The sequence below is a fragment of the Sus scrofa genome, chromosome 15, assembly GCF_000003025.6.
Source record: "Sus scrofa isolate TJ Tabasco breed Duroc chromosome 15, Sscrofa11.1, whole genome shotgun sequence".
Taxonomy (NCBI): Eukaryota; Metazoa; Chordata; class Mammalia; order Artiodactyla; family Suidae; genus Sus; species Sus scrofa.
Genome location: NC_010457.5, coordinates 117,654,985 through 117,673,811, shown reverse-complemented (window position 1 = coordinate 117,673,811; position 18,827 = coordinate 117,654,985). Strand labels below are relative to the sequence as shown.

The following is an 18,827-nucleotide window of genomic DNA, read 5'->3' as shown; positions in this document are numbered from 1 at the left end:
CCCATGCAGATGTCAGTCCTCCAAGAAGGGCCCGGGTGACAGATGCTACTGAGACCACCATCACCATTAGCTGGAGGACCAAGACTGAGACGATCACCGGCTTCCAAGTTGATGCCGTCCCAGCCAATGGCCAGACTCCAATCCAGAGAACCATCAAGCCAGATGTCAGGAGCTACACCATCACAGGTCAGGGACTCCCTGCACTGCCCACATATATTAACTGCTACTCACAAAGTAGCTGACCAGTGTTTCTGCCACTGACACAGATTAAATTTATCTTCAGTGTTTGATGATAACCATCTCTATTTTTTAAAATTTTATTTTCATCTCAGGATCAAAAATATTTTGTCCTGTGAATGCCCGGTTTTGTCTAATGTTTGCCAGAGAAATGGCCTAAGTGTCATTCATCAAATTTGATCCTTTGTCAATGAACCCTTAGGAAGAAAAAAAACTATACATAATGTATTTAAAAAATAAATTAAAATAATACTTCGGTTTTGCTTAAAAACCAAAAAAAAAAAAAAACTTCAATGATAGTATATAGTTCTTAACATTTATGTAGATTACAAAGCAAAATTAAATTTATTTATTTATTTATTCATTCATTTTTTTATCTTTTTTAGGGTCGAACCCATGCCATATGGAGGTTCCCAGGCTAGGGACGCAGTCGGAGCTATAGACACTGGCCAGTGCCACAGCCACAGCAATGTGGGATCCGAGCCATGTCTGCGATCTGCACCACAGCTCACTGCAACGCTGGATCCTTAACCCACTGAGCGAGGCCAGGGATCGAACCCGCAACCTCATGGTTCCTAGTCGGATTCATTAACCACTGAGCCACGATGGGAACTCCTGCAAATTTAAATTTAAAAAATCAATCAAAGAGGTCAAAGTTGATGTCAGAGAATGTTCAATATCTGGGTTAATTTAGGTCTCTGAGCTTTAAAGTTCTGATTCCATTTACTAACCAGTGACCATCTGATAAAACAGTCAATAGCTGCTTACCTCTGTCACCAAGACGGCCTGTTCTAACACAGAATTTTCATATTTTAAAATTTACTTTAGCCAATGTCTTCATATGCATCAGTGACTTTATTTTGAGATATTTTCCTCGTTAACAGTTAACACCATGCTCTAATTTATTGTTCAAATATGAACCACTTCCATGGTCTATATGGTAGAAGGAACCATGAAAATTGCAGAAGCGTTTGAAGTTTTTCCTAGTAAGTGAAGATCAGATAAAAATCATCTCTTCACAAATCCCAGGTTTACAACCCGGCACTGACTACAAGATCTACTTGTACACCCTGAATGACAATGCCCGGAGCTCCCCTGTGGTCATCGATGCCTCCACTGGTAACTACGCTTTCTACTAAGAAATGCCACTGACTTAGATGTATAAGTGATCAGTCACATGAACTTGAGAAACAAAAATGAAGTCGATATTTTTATATTATAGATCATAGTGAACATCTTTACAGTTTATGGAATGCTCAGAGTCTCTCAAGTTCATTTTTAAGGGCTGGGAAAAGAGTGTGGGAATAATGGTCTTGGTTATTCATTTTCTTAGAGTCATAATTTTGTTTTCCCTTAGCCATCGATGCACCATCCAACTTGCGTTTCCTGGCCACCACACCCAATTCCTTGTTGGTATCATGGCAGCCACCCCGTGCCAAGATTACTGGTTACATCATCAAGTATGAGAAGCCTGGGTCCCCTCCCAGAGAAGTGGTCCCTCGGCCCCGCCCTGGTGTCACAGAAGCTACTATTACTGGTATTGCTGCTTCCATGCTGTCATTATCCTCCTTACTCCCTAGGGCACACAAAGTGCTTAGCAGACTCCAACTGTGTCTTTGGTGCTGTACCAGGAGAAAAAGAAGCTCTGTTTCTCATAACTTCAAAAAACATTTTCTGTGTAGGAGCTCTAGGGCTCAATGTATCTCAGAAGTCATGAATTCGTGAAAATGCAATAATTTCCATATTGTCATAATGGTATAACTAGAATCTTTCTATGTGTTGTATGTTCACCAGACACCTATCAGTTCAGTCCTAGAAAAAGACATTTTTCAAAGCAAGCGAGCAAATGGTGATGCTGTCCTTTCACTCAGCAACCTAAAGAAATGCTAGCTTGCAGGATTGCCCAGAGGGCCACCTGCCATTGCCCTCATTATCCAGTTTAGGTCTTGAGGCAAAGTGATTCCCAACCATGCAAATTGGAGCGAGTGCTTGGGATGGGGAATAAGAGATCACAGGCCTCTGGTGTCATTTTTGTCCAAGAGACTAAAATTTCAAACTGTGTATGCATGGTATCATCTGGACTTTAAATGCTATAGAACGCACAGGTACCAGAAAGAGACACTGCTTTTTCAGAAACTTTGGGAACAGGAAAATAGAATCAGATATGGAAGGCATTGAATTGGGTGCTTCCTACAGAGACCATGCGAGGAGCAATCACGCTCTCCTGCAGAGTGCTTTCGTGTAAAGTAATTTTTCATTGATCCTGACACTGAGAGCCCACTGGTTGTTACGCCTAAATAGATTCATGTATACAGTCTGCATCGACCTCTCCCAAATATGCGTTCCACTGGCAGTGTCCAATGCTGGTAGAGTTTCTTGAATTCAAAAGGGCAGATAAGACAGCATAGTAAGAGAATACCCAGGACACGCTAGAGGAAAGGTGCTTATTCGGGGGCACTCCCATGGTGGCTCAGCCATAACGAACCCTGCCAGTGACAATGAGGACTCGGGTTTGATCCCTGGCCTTGCTCAGTGGCTTAAGGATCCGATGTTGCCATGAGCTGTGGTGTGGGTAACAGAGAAGGCTCAGATCCTGCTTTGCTATGGCTGTGGTATAGGCTGGAAGCTGCAGCTTTGATTCAACCCCTAGCCTGGGAACTTCCATGTGCCAAGGATGCAGCCCCTGCTCCCCTCCCCCCAAAAAAAAGGAAAAAGGAAAAAAAAAAGTGCTTATTCAGGTATCAGACTTGATAGGAAGATAATTAATTTGCTAAGTGGCCATCATATGCAGGGTTTCCAGGTGTTTGTGGTAGTAAAACAAAGTCAGTTTTACTTTGCAAGAGGCCAAGGGCCAGCTGAAGAGGGGATGCTTGCTTGCCAGTAGCATCTTCTGGTGAGATCCACTTCTACTTGACTGGCTAAGCCCATGGATATGATATGATGATTTGTCCTCCCATCAGGTCTGGAACCAGCAACCGAGTACACAATCCAGGTCATTGCCCTCAAGAACAATCAGAAGAGTGAGCCTCTGATCGGGAGGAAAAGGACAGGTAAAGAGCAGTCTAGGTAACAGCCAAGGCGAAACTAATTACAAATGATTCGTTTTGCAGTGAAAAGGGTGTTTTCCATGCATTTCTCCTGGAACTTTTTTGTTTTTTTAACAGCATAGCATGTATGTTGTGCTCTTTGACAGCAGGAATAGCCTAACATAATCTGCAGCGTTCAGTTCTACTTTTTCTTAGCCAGTCAATATAAAAGCCTTTTATTCACCTTTAAAAAATTCAAGTCAGATGTTACAACGTAAAAGCCAAGTTGTGGTCGTTGCTACTCTTCTATACGCTCTGTTGAGGTTAAAAATGTTATATTAAAAAAAAAAAATAAGTAGGGGGAGAAAAACTTTTTTTCCCATTTGTCTTTATTTATTACTTGGTTTCTGATACTTGGAACTAAATAATGTCTGGCTTTTTTATCCAATATCAGTTGAATTTGAAGAAAATGCCTTATTTATGCTGATGGGAGAATTTGTAAAATAAGTTGTATATATGCATTTTAATCTATTGTTAGCATTTCAAACTATGAAAAATTTGTGTCAAACCTCTGGAATTCTCATACTTCAGATGATGATATAATTAATCTGGTTTCTAGTCCTTATGACAGGATTCTCAAGTGAAAAAGAGAAAAAAAGGTCACACATTTCGGTTCTGTTGGGCTTAATTTGAGCAGAGGCAGCTTCTACGGGGCTCAGTGTTTCAAAGCTTTGTATGATAAATTCATACTAACACTTTTTTCTTTCTAAACTGTAAAGAAACCTTTGAGAAAAATCAGAAAGGTTTCTTTCTGGAAAAAAGTGTTTTGTGATCTAAGAGCTGCTCATTTTCCAGGGGCTTTGATCAGATTGATAAATAGTCGTTGTTGCCTGAATTGAGAATGATTACTGCTGCTACTTCTGGGAGCTTAACCCGCTTTGCTTTTTTGGCTCTAACCTCTCTTGGCTAGATGAGCTTCCCCAACTGGTAACCCTTCCACACCCCAATCTTCATGGACCAGAGATCTTGGATGTTCCCTCCACAGTTCAAAAGACCCCTTTCGTCACCAAACCCGGGTATGACACTGGAAACGGTATTCAGCTTCCTGGCACTTCTGGTCAGCAGCCCAGTCTTGGGCAACAAATGATCTTTGAGGAGCATGGTTTTAGGAGAACCACACCGCCCACAACGGCCACCCCCGTAAGGCATAGGCCAGGACCGTATACGCCGAATGTAAATGAGGAGATCCAAGTTGGTCATGTCCCCAGGGGAGACGTAGACCATCACCTCTACCCTCACGTTCTGGGACTCAATCCAAATGCTTCTACAGGACAAGAAGCTCTCTCTCAGACAACCATCTCATGGACCCCATTCCAGGAAAGCTCTGAATATATCATTTCATGTCATCCCGTGGGCATTGATGAAGAACCCTTGCAGGTAATTAACTTTCCTCTTCACTTCTGGGCAGGCTGGGAGAAAAGTGAGTCAGGCTACTGAAGTGACCAGAGCTCTGATGTCAAGTGGCCATACGTCGAGGCCCTCTTAGAAAGGTGGCGTGCTCAAGTCCTGATTTTTTTTTTTTTTTTTTAATCTCAGTATGGCTCTACTTTAGGGAATGTCCCCAAAAAGTGTCATTAGCCTTTGTTTAGTAAAGAGAAGAAAATCATTTTGACCAGTCTCAGTCATGGGAGGCAAATATATATACACCAAAAAAAAAAAAAAAAATGACTGTAGAAAAGAGAGAGAGATGTCAAAGGAGAAAGAACTTGGCTGAAGCTGTCCCTGTAGGTGATCGATTCTCTAAAACCTCCATTCTTTCATTTGTCTTGCCAATATCCATTTTTATTGTTTTCTTATTTTTAGAAAGTGGCAGAATTTTAAAAACTGATGACACTGTGGAAGATTTACAAGCTTCGACACATGAGTTTGAAGATATGCCACAGTGTTTAAAGGCCCCCATGTTGGGGCCAGATGCCACACACATATGCAGGATGAATGTATCTCCCACAGGGCGGGCAGAGCGTCCACGTCTATGAGGGGGAGGCATGGCCAGGGGTCCCAGTGGGCTTGGCCAGACCTGCATCTACAGCAGGATGAAGAGGAGGCTGAGTGTAGAATTAGTTGAGGGTTCATGGCAACTGTGGAGCACCGAGGGTAGATTTTTGGCAGGAAAATCTGGCAGGCAGAAAGGAGGGCCAGTCACTCCAGCTCCGTTTCTCTCTTTGGCTGGTTGGGACCTTTACACCCTCCACCTTTATTTGTCTCTCTTTGTTTAGTTTACACAGTTAAGGTCATTGACAAGAGAATAGGGAAAGTCATGGCGATTCCTCACCATATGCTTTTTCCCCCCCGCTTTGGATGTGCCAATAATTGCAGTTCCGAGTTCCTGGAACTTCTGCTAGTGCCACCTTGACGGGTCTCACCAGAGGTGCCACCTACAACATCATAGTGGAGGCACTAAAAGACCAGAAGAGGCACAAGATTCGGGAGGAGGTGGTTACTGTGGGCAATTCTGGTATGTGAATATCTGGGTTATCCAGGCACAGGCTCTGGACTACACCAGAGATGCTTCTTCAAGTGACTCTTCCTTTGTTGTTATTGTCTTTTTTTTTTTTTTTTTTTTGGCCCCACCCTCAGTATGTGAAAGTTCTCAGGCCAGGGATCGAACCTATGCTATTAGCAGTGACAATTCTGGATCCTTAACCCGCTGTGCCACAAGAGAACTCCCATTGCTGTCATCTTTTGACTTTGAAAAATTAATTCCGTGAAGTAAATGAGCAACTTTAAATTCAATAATTTCCCCCTCAAAGTATCCTAGTATCTTTGCATCTCCAGCATACATATATAGAGTCTCAGTGCTGTGATGATAAGCCTGGAAGGGATTTCAAATATTATTTAGTCCAACACTCTGAGTTCCGGCTAGTGAGCACCAGGCTTGATGCTGGACACAAGTCTCCTGATGTCTTTTCCCAGGCCCTCTTTATACCGTGTTGCTGTCCTCCTGAGTAACGTTTAAGTACTGAAAGTGGTTACCCGCGAGGAAAATTCCTTACCTGCAGACATTAGCGCCATCTGGGTTTTGTTCCTGATGTAAAATGCTACCAACATAGCCCATTTCCATCCAAAAAGCTCCCTTATCCAAATATAATTTCATGATTATATAGGTCTAAGAATGCAATCGAGGTTAAATGATCATTGACTTTTTCTTAAGCACCTGGAAAGTCCTTTTAAACCAGTCATATATCACATAGCTTTTCAAACTGCAGCAACTTAAGATTCACCAAGACACATGAGATAGGGAATAATTAAAATGATGAATCTTGAATCTTCCATCTGGAGGGTTCTCTATTTCACATCAGCAGAGAATGCTAAATTCTGCCTGCCAAGCAGCAGATTTTATTCCTGGGACCAGTTCCTTAACCGCGGCCTCCTTCCTCATTGATAGGTGACTGTGTTCTTTTACAAGTATAAATGCCTATGAATCAAGCAGTTGAGTTTGTTTGGGGGGGAGGAGGAGGGATCAGTTCGTGCTTATTGTGTTATATGTTCATGGTAATGCACATCTTTTGTTTTGTGTGGTTTTGCTAATAGAATGCCACGTGGAAGGGATTTTTCAAGAGCTCAAAGGTCTTTGTGCTTTTCCACATCGTTTTTTGTTTTCTATTTTTTGTTTGAGATGCCATCTCCAAAACTTTAGTCTCATGGAACTGTAATCCTTGGCTATTTTTAGGAGGGTTATTGAAACCCCTAGTAGCAATGTAAGTTCCTTCCATTTTTCTTCCCAACTCCTTATTCCCACCCGCAGTATTCTGCATTCTAGCCAGGTTCTCTTGGCTGTAAGACATTTCCAATGTCTTAGTTTCAACAAAACTCTATTTTCTTCCAGTATGATGCCTTTCAAAAGGTTAGGCACTTCAAATATCTATTGCTTTTGAGCTTTTGATTTTTGTCCTGTGAAAAGAAATATGCACAGTGATATTCAAAGTTATGGAAGTTAGTTCATTTAGTTTTTACAGAATAATTTGAAGCATGCTTTGTTGGCATAGATTATTGTAAAATAAGCTTTCCTAAAACATAAAGACCAGATCATAGGCAACATGAAGAGACTCCATTATTAGTAAGTTATTGATATGCCATTGCTTGCTCTTTTATGGAACCATTGGTTTTATTGATAAAGTAGTCCAACCATTATGACAATAATGTACAAAAATCTAGGCTTTTTACACTATTATGCAAAAAAATGCCACAAAAGTGACTATCATATAAATGTGATCACATTTTAATCCTTTATTTAAAAATGCTATGACTTTTGTATTAAAAGCAAAAGATGCCCTCTAATAATTATTTCTTATCTGGTGAGCACTTTTTAAGTGTTGTCAATAGACCAGTGCTTTGAATTCATGATCTCATGTAATCCTCACAAAGTCCCAAGCAAGTGGTGGAATTTTTTTTATCTCCACATTACAGATGAAGGAAATAAAGCAGAGAAATGTTAAATAACTAGCTTAGGGTCACTTAGATAATGATAAGAATTTCCAGCCTTTGTGTCCCATTAAAGTTCTTTTTTGGGGGATTGGAGAATGCAGCCTCTTAATGTGGCATCTCAGTTCGCAGACCAGGTATTGAACTTGGGCTGCAGCAGTGAAAGCACTGAATCCTAACCACTAGACTATCAGGGAACTCCCTCCTCCTATTGAGATTCTTAATTAGCTTAAACGGTCTCCCAATTTGTTCCGTGCTCTATAGGCTAGATTTATCAGAAATGATTTTTTTTAGAATTGATGGCAAAAATGAAAGATGGGCTTCTTTTAAGATGCTTGTGTCAATGCTGACTAGCAAAATCTAAGCATTGTCTATCAGAACATCTGATGCATTGATAGGTGAAGGCTTTTTAATACCACTGGGGCTTTTGTTTTAGAATAAGTCATTATATACAATAATTCAGTTTTCTTCTTATGATCTAAAACCACAATAAGATGATTTTTTTCTTTTTTTCTTTTGCTTTTTCCTCCTTTTTTTCATGTAGTTGACCAAGGCCTAAGCCAACCCACGGATGACTCGTGCTTCGACCCCTACACGGTTTCCCATTATGCCATCGGAGAAGAGTGGGAGCGATTATCTGAATCTGGCTTTAAGCTCTCGTGCCAGTGCTTAGGCTTTGGCAGTGGTCATTTCAGATGTGATTCATCTAGTGAGTAGCTTGCTTTGTCCTTCTCTTGCAGTTCCATGCATTTGCACAAGGGGCCAAGGAAGCATGTTTGGCAGACACAGGCTCTTCCAAACATGAAGCAGATGAGAGGAGACTGCTTGACTCAAAGTAACATTTTGCATCATGTAACAATGATGGGAAATTTTACTTGTTGAAAATTGCTTCATCTCAACAGTTGTATTTCAATACCACTACTAATTAAAAGTATATTTGCAATGTAATATAACTAAACAATTTTTTTGGTAATATATAAATTAACGAACTCTTTGGAGCCAGGTCTAATGAAGGGTATCAGAGACACCCCAAATCTCTTTTAATATTTAGTGTTGAGTGAGCTCAGGGATGAACATTTATGCTCACAAATACTCTATTTTAATGCAAACTAAGTATGTGCACACATATCGATATATACAGACTCAGACACTCTTTCACATCTCACATATACACATATCACACACTCATGTCACACACACTCATATCACACATCAGGTAGCTTGAATCATGCCAAGTAGCCAGTACAGATAATCCATTTGTAGGTAATTAAGAATCCACTTCAACTGAAAAATATTTGATTTTCAAAGTATAAAGAGGTTTTTAATATCTCCATTTTTTTTTAGTTAAAATAACCCTAGGAATTACTTATCATGCTTTGAGATTTAAGTATTAGTATTTGTAAATCTTTCATGTATGCTTTGTTTGTAGGAGATGTGATAATTATTAAAAATCTGTTCATTTTTATAGGTGTTAACATTATGCCTTCTAACTAGCCTCCTACGGACACAACCAGAAACTGTATTGGGGGAGATAAAACATAATAGATTTTTAAAAGATATTCAGGGTACTTTATATGAAATAGTTTAACTTGGACTGAAATATGAAAATAACTATTTTGTTCAATGCAGACTGCTGTGCTTGACCATCTGAAAGTGGAAAGAGTGAAAGAAGTGTTATGAGCTATTTAGGAGTTGAAAGTTTTAACATCAATTAGGTGGTTTTTAGTTTCTGAAATAGAATTTTTTTTTTTTTTTTTTTTTTTTTTGTCTTTTTGCTATTTCTTGGGCCGTTCCCACGGCATATGGAGGTTCCCAGGCTAGGGGTCAAATCAGAGCTGTAGCCACCAGCCTAAGCCAGAGCCACAGCAACGCTGGATCCGAGCCGCGTCTGCGACCTACACCACAGCTCAGGGCAACGTCGGATCGTTAACCCACTGAGCAAGGGCAGGGACCGAAACCGCAACCTCATGGTTCCTAGTCGGATTCGTTAACCCCTGCGCCACAACGGGAACTCCTGAAATTGAATTTTTAAGTCTGTACATTTATTACCTGTATAAGTACTTATGCACAATTGTGAGAGCAGAGCTGTAAGTTGATTTATGTGATTCTTAGGCTCAACTGACATATTCCTTGCTTAGGTGTCATAATTGTTGAATAACTTTTAAAGTTTAAGGAATGACTGACATATGGATAAAATGAAAGAAGTTGTGTCTGTTATACAAACTTATGAAATCTGTTTTGTTTTGGTATAAACTTGGAAGATTAATAAGTCATCTTTTATGTATAGTAAAGACATAGAACTGTGACTTTGAGATATCCCTTAGAACCAGTCCTATTTGTTGGAATGATAACCATTGATTTATCATTTTGTTTGTTTTTGTTTTGTTTTGATACACAGGTTTTTTCTTTCCCATTTCCTATTATAGAGATCAATTGATCTTTGTTTTTTTTGGTGAATTGAACTATTCTGTATCCAGGATCTCTGTAAATCCAAAAGTGACTTTTCATCTATGATCTCTATTCCTAAAACTCAACTCGGTTCTGACTTTAGCTTTCCCAATTTTAAACCTTAATAGGGAGCATTCAAATGAAGGTCATTAGCTAGTCTTGTGAAATGGAATAAATTGGATTTTAAAATTCTGAGAAAATGTTAAAATGTAAAGATAATATTTTTACATCTAACCAAAAAAGTGATTGGTCGGAGGGATCATGACCTTCACCTTGCCTTGCCACCCCTTCCAGAAACCTGGCTTTGAAAATCTGGTGACATATCCCAGTGCAGTCACTGTCTTGTCTTGAACATGCCCATAACGCCTTTTCCTCTGATTCCCCCACCCCCAGAATGGTGCCATGACAATGGTGTGAATTACAAGATTGGAGAGAAGTGGGATCGTCAGGGAGAGAATGGCCAGATGATGAGCTGCACATGTCTCGGAAATGGAAAAGGAGAATTCAAGTGTGATCCCCGTACGTTGCCACAGATCATTTTTAGGACCTTTTTAAGCACTCCCACGTCATTCCTGAGCTGTAACTCTCATCCCTGGAAATGACTGGAGACTTTAGTTCTTCTAGAGGCGTGAACAGTGGGTTTGTTAATCTTGATTTGGGAAAGCAGAGACAAGCCTGGAAAATGGCTATGATTGAATGCTATTAAAGGGCACCTGAGCACTTTTCCAACCTGAGTCATTTGACCATAATCTGCAGTGGGATGTTACGAGAAAGCTTTATGGGTCTTGAGATTCAACTTTTGAAATACAATCTCTATTTTAGCATTGAGCCTTTTCCAGTCTATGAGGTCTGATCTTGGGAAAAGTTGCCTTAAGATCTGTGTAGCAGTACGTCTCTTTACACATGATTCCCACTAACATGTGGGACGTTACAAACGTGCGATGATACAAATTTAGGAAACAGAGCCCACCCCCATAGAGGGGGCACATCTGCATTGGTCTCAGTCTTACATGTGCTTCTGACTTGTGTGTCCCTGTAGATGAAGCGACGTGTTATGATGATGGGAAGACATACCATGTGGGAGAACAGTGGCAGAAGGAATATCTCGGTGCCATTTGCTCCTGCACGTGCTTTGGAGGCCAGCGGGTAAGACCAGTTAGGCCAAACTCTCTTCGATTTACTTAAGGGGGGAGGCCCCTGCACTGTGTGTGTGCTGCGCACACAGAGGTGGTAGTACCCTTTAAGAAATGATGAAATGCCCTGTTTCCTGTGGTACCCAGCTGCCAACATAAGGCTACTGGATACCCCTTTCCAGTCCTCCCCCTCTGTGTCAGCCTCAGTCACTCTCCCACATGTACTGTTCTGACTGCCTCTATTCTTCAGCAACTAGAAGTTACATGCTGGGTAGCCCTGGGCCTCTGGCTGTATTCTGATGGGCAAGTGTCCCTGCCACTGTTGCTAAATATTTTGAATAATACTTGGATCTAAGGAGATATCGCTTCTTTGTATTCTCTTTTAGTCCTAAAATCAATTCCTGCTATAGGTCTAGAGCTGGGCTCAGGAATATGGGACAGACAGACATGGAGTGAGAAATGGTACTGGCTCTGAATGATATAGTTGAAGACATTAAATTGGCATATACTGGAAGGCTGATTAAGTAAGGTTCTGAGTGGGTCTGATGATACGGTTCCCAAGTAGGCTGATAGCAACAAATGAGGTCTTGTGGAAAAGAGAAGCATAAATTGGCTGAGGTTTAAGATGGTTAAAATTTTGTCAGGGAGGGAGAAGCAGGGAGACCAGAGAGAGCATACCCCCTGGGATGGAAGAAGCTGGAACATAGGGCACCAGCAAAACAACCCTCTGCCTACTGCCTGTGGCAAGACATTCAGTTGGAAGGAGTGGGGGCCGCTTAGGGAGGGCCTTGGAGTCCATTATTTATTCTGGTACTTCCCAGCCATTTCTCATCTACTTCAATATAATGAAAAAAATACTGGCGTTCCCTTGTAGAGCAGCGGGTTAAAAGGATCTGGCATTGTCACTGCAGCAGTTTGGGTCACTGCTGTGACTCAGGTTCGATATCTAGCCCAGGAACTTCCACATGCCCCAGGCATAGCCAAAAATAAAAAGCTGTGCTTTCCTCTAGTATTTGGGATTTCAAAATAAAATGACTTGTAACTCAAAGGCAACGGGAAATACTATTTCTTTGTTTTCAGTGAAAATATACCATCCCCAAGAGCTTTGCAAATTCTGGTCCATTGAAGGGCAAGCCCTCTACCCCCAGGTCAGATTTACGGATTGATGCCTTTGGCATTAGCCAGTTGCAGATGCCCAGGAAAAAGGGAACGTGATGGAAAATGGTTTTTAGGAAGACTTAACTGACAGCAGGGAAGGGTTTTCAGAGGTCTGGTTGAGGGCAGCCCTGGGAAGCTACTCTGATCTTATTCCATCACTAGTGATTGGGTGGGGAGGCAGTCTCTCTCTCTCTTCTCTCTTTCTCAGTCTCTCATTAACACGTATAAAGACTGTGATCACAGAATTCAGTCATCTCTGGTCCTGTGCTCAGTGTAGAAGTGCATGATGGAAAGTGAATTTGTCGCAAAGTCAGTTTTAGTCTCACTTCAGCCTCTCCGCCTCATGATTTACACATGTGAACCCTTTCATGTGTGACACCTGTTCTAAGGCAACATGCTAAATGAAATGCTTAAGACATTTTTATATGAAGGCAAGATTCATTGGTTCTGTAAATAGGTATTTGCCCATATTGTCATAGGTATTATGGGGACTACGCTTTTTTTTTTTTTTTTTTTTTTTAGGGCTGCTCCCTCAGTATATGGAAGTTTCCAGGCTAGGTGTCAAATCGGAGCTGCAGCTGCTAGCCTACACTACAGCTCATGGCAACACCAGATCCTTAACCTAGTGATGGAGTCCAGGTATCAAACCTGCATCCTCATGGATACTAGTCAGATTCATTTTCACTGAGCCATGATAGTAACTCCTGAAATATGCTTTTAAATGGAGAAACATATCTGAAATATTTAGCTGACACTATAAAAAGAAAGTGATTGTATTATTTAGGGTTCTTTGGGTTGTAAGAGAAAAGTCCAGCTCAGGTTAATTTAGGCAAAAGAAGGCTCAAAAAGCTGGAAAGTCCCAGGAACTACCAGCTTTAGGGCCACTCTAGCAATGCATCTGGGGTTCCTGTTTCATCTGCCTCATCCCTTTGCATTGGCTTCATCCTTCAGCAGGTGAGGCTGATGGTGAGAAAGATAACGTCCAGTAGCTCCAGGTTTACCTTCTATCAGCTCAGGAGCAACAGTTGAGAGTGGACCCATTTCCTTACATTTCTAGCCAAAATCAGAGGGAGAAGCCACACTGGCCCAGCTTGGTCCCATCCCCATTGTCATCCCCTCTCCATCCAGATGGCAGGCCACCATGGAATTTTAGGAAGGAAGTAAAGCTGCGGTGCTTGTACAAAGAATGTGAGCAGGAGTCAGCCAGCTGGGTGGCAGCCCCACTCCACCCACAGACACGTGTGACTTCCCCACTTCCTCAGCCACTCACTCCTCTGGGGCTCCTTTTCCCTGCCTGTAAGATGAAGGTGTTTATTCATGTGATCTCACATCCCTTTTAAAAGTTCTAGGATTCTAGTAAACCTCTTCCCCCATCTAGTGTGGACATTAAACTGGGACTGGAAGGAGCCTTAGCAGACGGGTGGGGTTTGAATAGGAACAAAAGACATTTCAGGAGAAAGGAAAAGCATAAATAGACAGAAGCAGTTACAAACTATGAGGGATTAGCCAACATATATTTTGTGAGTGATCAATGCATGAAATCATTATCATCAAAACTCCCTTTGTGATTAACTGCATATATTCTGACAACTCGTAAGAGCGGACATTCTTCTTTGATGCAAGCACTAAATTGTGACGTTCTATGTTGTCCTAAAGTCCATCTGACTACATGTCTCTGCTCTCTCAGGGCTGGCGCTGTGACAACTGCCGCAGACCAGGGGCTGAACTCGGTCCCGAAGGCTCCACCGGGCACTCCTACAACCAGTATTCACAGAGATACCATCAGAGAACAAACACCGTAAGTGCACTTGCAACCCACATGCTTCTCCCCTAAATGCAATTAGACACAGAATAGGGAGTCTGTTTCTCTCATTCTTCTGAATGAACCAGATGTTTAAAAACTATTTTATTATTTTATTTTATCTTGTCCTTTTAGGGCTATATCCGCAGCACGTGCAAGTTCCCAGACTAGGAGTCGAATCAGAGCTGCAGCTGCCTGCCTACACCACAGCCACAGCAATGCAGGATCCGAGCCATGTCTGTGACCTACACCACAGTTCATGGCAACACCAGATCCTTAACTCACTGAGCAAAGGCAGGGATCAAACCTAAGTCCTCATGGATATTAGTCAGATTCATTACACTGAGCCACCATGGGAACTCCTAAAAAATCCTTTGAATGACGAAAGAATAGACTATTGTATCCTAACATAGTTTAAGTTGTAACATATTAAACGCTTGACCATCTCCTATGGCCCGGTAAACTGCTAGGTTCTTAAAGCTAAAAACATTCTATTTATAAGTAATTGTCCGAGAAGCCACTCTCCACCCCCACCCCATCCCCGCTTTTTTCCCTGTTTTTCCATAGACTCTATTGTATTTGCTGTTAATTGGCTTTCTTCTATTTTAACAGAATGTCAACTGCCCAATTGAGTGCTTCATGCCTTTAGATGTACAGGCTGACATAGAAGATTCCCGAGAGTAAAATTTCCAAGCTGGAGAAACAAGCACGGATCTCTGCCAAGGTCCATCCAAACTGGAGTGATGTTAGCAGACCCCATCCCAGTTTGTTTCTTTCTTAAGCCCTTTGCTCTGGAGTAATTTCTTCAGCTTCAGCTCAACTCACAGCTTCTCCAAGCATCACCCTGGGAGTGTTTTGAGACTTTTCTCATAAATGGCAGTACATGGCCTGCTCTCCAAAGTGTTCAGTACCGCTCAATATTTTAAATGAAATGATTCTAACTTGTGATCTGAATTGGGATCAGTAGGGTTGCACATGTACCAACCAAGATGCAAAATGTCTTGAAATGATATTACCAAAAATTTTAAGTAGGAAAGTTACCCAAACACTTCTGCTTCCACTTAACTGTCTGGCCCGCAATATTGTAGGAACAGCATATCCTTGTTACTGTGATATTTAAAATATCCACAGTACTCACTTTTTCCAGATGACTTTGGTAATTGCCTAGAAATATCTTTCTCTTACCTGTTATTTATCAATTTTTCCCAGTATTTTTATATGGAATCAAATTGTATTGAAGACAGTTAGTAGGCAGTTGATAAGAGGAATTTGGTATAATTATGGTTGGTGATTATTTTTTATACTGTACGTGCCAAAGCTTTACTACTGTGGAAAGACAACTGTTTAGTAAAAGATTTACATTCCACAATTTTAATGTGGTGGTTTCTTTTTTTACATAGAGAAATGTGAAGAAAAATAAGAATCCTCATGAATTTTCTTCTCCTTTATGATTTAGCAAACATTTGAAAATCTATGATACGCACAGCTCTCTAAGTTTTGGTCATTTAAGTACAGTGTTTTCTAAATCTGTCATTCCAAAAACCCAGATTCAGTCTTTATCATTCTATCTCTTCAGTAATAGAGATAGTTTTATGTTTTCTGCTTTACCAGATTTAGGTAGATTCAAATATTACCTTGCTTAAAAAAAAGGGAGATCCCATTGTGGCACAGAGGAAATGAATCCGACTAGTAACCACGAGGTTGCGGGTTCGATCCCTGGCCTTGCTCAGTGGGTTAAGGATCTGGCATTGCTGTGAGCTGTGGTGTGGGTCGCAGACAAGGCTTGGACCCTGAGTTGCCAAGGCTGTGGGGTAGGCCGGCAGCTATAGCTCTGATTCACCCCCTAGCCTGGGAACTTCCATATGCTGTAGGTGCAGCCTTTAAAAAAAAAAAAAATTAACTTGCTAGCTTTTTGTTCTCTTCTAACCATTATAATTCTTCCCTCCCTCATATAGCATAAAGGAGTGTTATCTTAGGGAAACGCTGTCATATAGTAACCTCAATCTCAATCCAACTTGTCTTATTTCACACGAGCTGACACTGAGGGTTCCCCAGATGAACTAAGTTTGCATAGCCCTGGTCTGCAAGGGCCATTTCCTTTCAGTCTAACTTTGGGGAACAAACAAAATTTTGAGATTAAGTCTGGCTTCCAGAATAGTGAAATATCGGCACTGGGAATAGTTAATTATTAATCAGTAAAAAATTAATGATTTACAATATACAAGACATGGAAACGCTCTTATACATCATTGTGCAACATAAAATATTTCAATAAGTAACTGGCAATGAATATCAAGACCAATTACAAAAAGATTTCCTCAGGATTCATTTATTTAAAAAACAAATTCAGGAGTTTCCACTGTGAAACAGATTCAGTGGCATCTTGGGAGCACTGGGGCTCGGGTTCAATCCCTGGCCCAGCACAGTGGGTTAAGGATCCAGTGTTGCCACAGCTGTGGCATAGGTCACAAGTGCAGCTCAGATCTGATCCCTAGCCTGGGAACTCCATATGCCGATGGGCAGCCAAAAGAGAAAGAAAAAAAAAATTCACATTGGAACTGATTTACATTTACATTTTATAAAATTCCCTGACACTTAGCATCTCTTTGGGGAGAAGTTTTACAGTCTAATTTTATAGAGACTACAGCTCAGATGTGTTTTCTAGACCCAGACCCTAGACTTTCGTTCCCATCACTACCCTTTCAGCTTTGCCAACCCAGTAGTTACCAAGACAGCTGCTCTGTACATGTGAAAGAAAGGGGGAAAAAATTACAGGAAGAACAGACTATGGTGATATTAAATGACTGTTCCACATACGTGGGTCATCGCTGCCCACAGGAGAGAAAATGTGACAAGACAGCGTGAGGGGAAGCCCCACTGTAGACACATGCCAAGAGAAAGTGGGCTGGTGCCTCCATCTTTAATGTGACAAGGAGGTCCAGGTACCCACTCACGAAAACGGCACCTCAGCAACATCCTGTTGAAATTAACATGAAACATAAGAACAGCTTTGGGTGGAGACTGACTGCTTCAAATCACTTATCTAATGACAATCCTAAAACTATTTCCCCAAAGTGAGTTAAAGTAAATCCAGTTGGGCTGTATTAATTAAATGGATAGTGGGCCCGTCAACAACTTACACACTGAAGTGCAAACTCTGCATTTAAGATTTTTAAAAGCACCACTTTTTCCAGATTCTCAAAAGCAATATATTAAACTTACAAAAGAGACTATTTCGACAGGGAGTATTATTTAGAAAATCAGAACAAATTAAACGAATTTCAGTGGCCTTTTATGTTTTGGTGTGTCACGATGCACAATGGTAAAACTTTCTTTTTTTTTACTATTTCTCAGCAAAATCATTTAAATGCAAGGATTTCCAAAGCCCTTTTACAGTTCTTACTGACTCATGTTACTGTTGCCTCTGAGAGTTGTCTTAAGCAGGCCAAATTAAAAACGCATAATTAAAAGACCAAGCTGGATTTAGGCAAGAAATTGCCAATTCAAGAAAAATCAGATAAAACTAATAAATATATCAGGTTTTAAAAAGAAAAATCCGGAGTTCCTGTTGTGGCACAGTGGAAACAAATCCGACGAGGAACCATGAGGTTGCGGATTCAATCCCTGGCCTCACTCAGTGGGTTGAGGATCCAGTGTTGCCGTGAGCTGTGGTGTAGGACACAGACACGGCTCGGATCTGGCGTGACTAGACCCCTAGCCTGGGAACCTCCATGTGCTACAGGTGTGGCCTTAAAAAGCAAAAAGAAAAAAATAGAAAGAAAAAATCCTAGTCTTGAAGCTACATGTTGGCTTGCTGCACTTGATTTGTTGTCACATATTTTTGTTGTTTTCAGCTCTAATGGCATAAGTGAATTATGCAATATCCCTATAAGCCTGTAAGGCACATGTTCTGCAGAGGTGAATAAAGAAATGGTCAGGTGGAAATTACAAGTATAGGAAATGACTTTTCCATTTAATTATATTTCTATTGAAAATTCTATTCCATTTCTAGTTGTATGAAACTCATTAAAGTGATTAAGAAACATCACATCAGCACATTTAAGTGCTGAAATTGCTTCCTATTCAGTAAATTCCCATTACTGCTATAGGGGAAGTGGCAGCCTCCAATTAAAAAAATCCCATTTTCAGGAGATATGTTTCAACCATTAAGAAAAAGGTCACTCTTGGGACTTGTCATGTTTAGGAACATTTAAAGATTACCACAAAGGCTGATAAAGCAGAAGCAGCACAAAGATGACTTGTCCCGCCCTGGATTTTTCAGACTAAGAAACTTATTTTTAAAGAGTGTAAATGGCAGTCATATTTTAAATGCAAGATATTATTTCCACATCATCCCATTCTATATCATTAAAACAAAAGTGACTAGGAGTTCCTTTGTGGTACAGTGGGTTAAGAATCTGTTGTTACTGTAGTGGGTCACTGCTGTGGCATGGCTTTCATTCCTGGCCTAGGAACGTCCACATGCCATGGATGTGGCTAAAAAATTAAAAGAGACTTCGAATTGCAAACAAAAATCTATAT

At 40.9% G+C, this 18,827-nt stretch overlaps 1 protein-coding gene across 1 annotated transcript in view; it reads left to right on the top strand.

Moving 5' to 3' along the window:
* FN1 (fibronectin 1) overlaps positions 1–15,654 on the top strand; it is a 78,988-nt gene extending 63,334 nt beyond the window's left edge. Inside the window, 11 exon segments of the mRNA XM_003133642.5 lie at positions 10–186; positions 1,267–1,356; positions 1,595–1,774; positions 3,198–3,287; positions 4,234–4,700; positions 5,640–5,778; positions 8,290–8,454; positions 10,587–10,712; positions 11,233–11,339; positions 14,172–14,282; positions 14,898–15,654. Of these exon segments, the coding sequence (XP_003133690.2) occupies positions 10–186; positions 1,267–1,356; positions 1,595–1,774; positions 3,198–3,287; positions 4,234–4,700; positions 5,640–5,778; positions 8,290–8,454; positions 10,587–10,712; positions 11,233–11,339; positions 14,172–14,282; positions 14,898–14,969 (1,724 nt within the window). The 3' untranslated portion in view covers positions 14,970–15,654.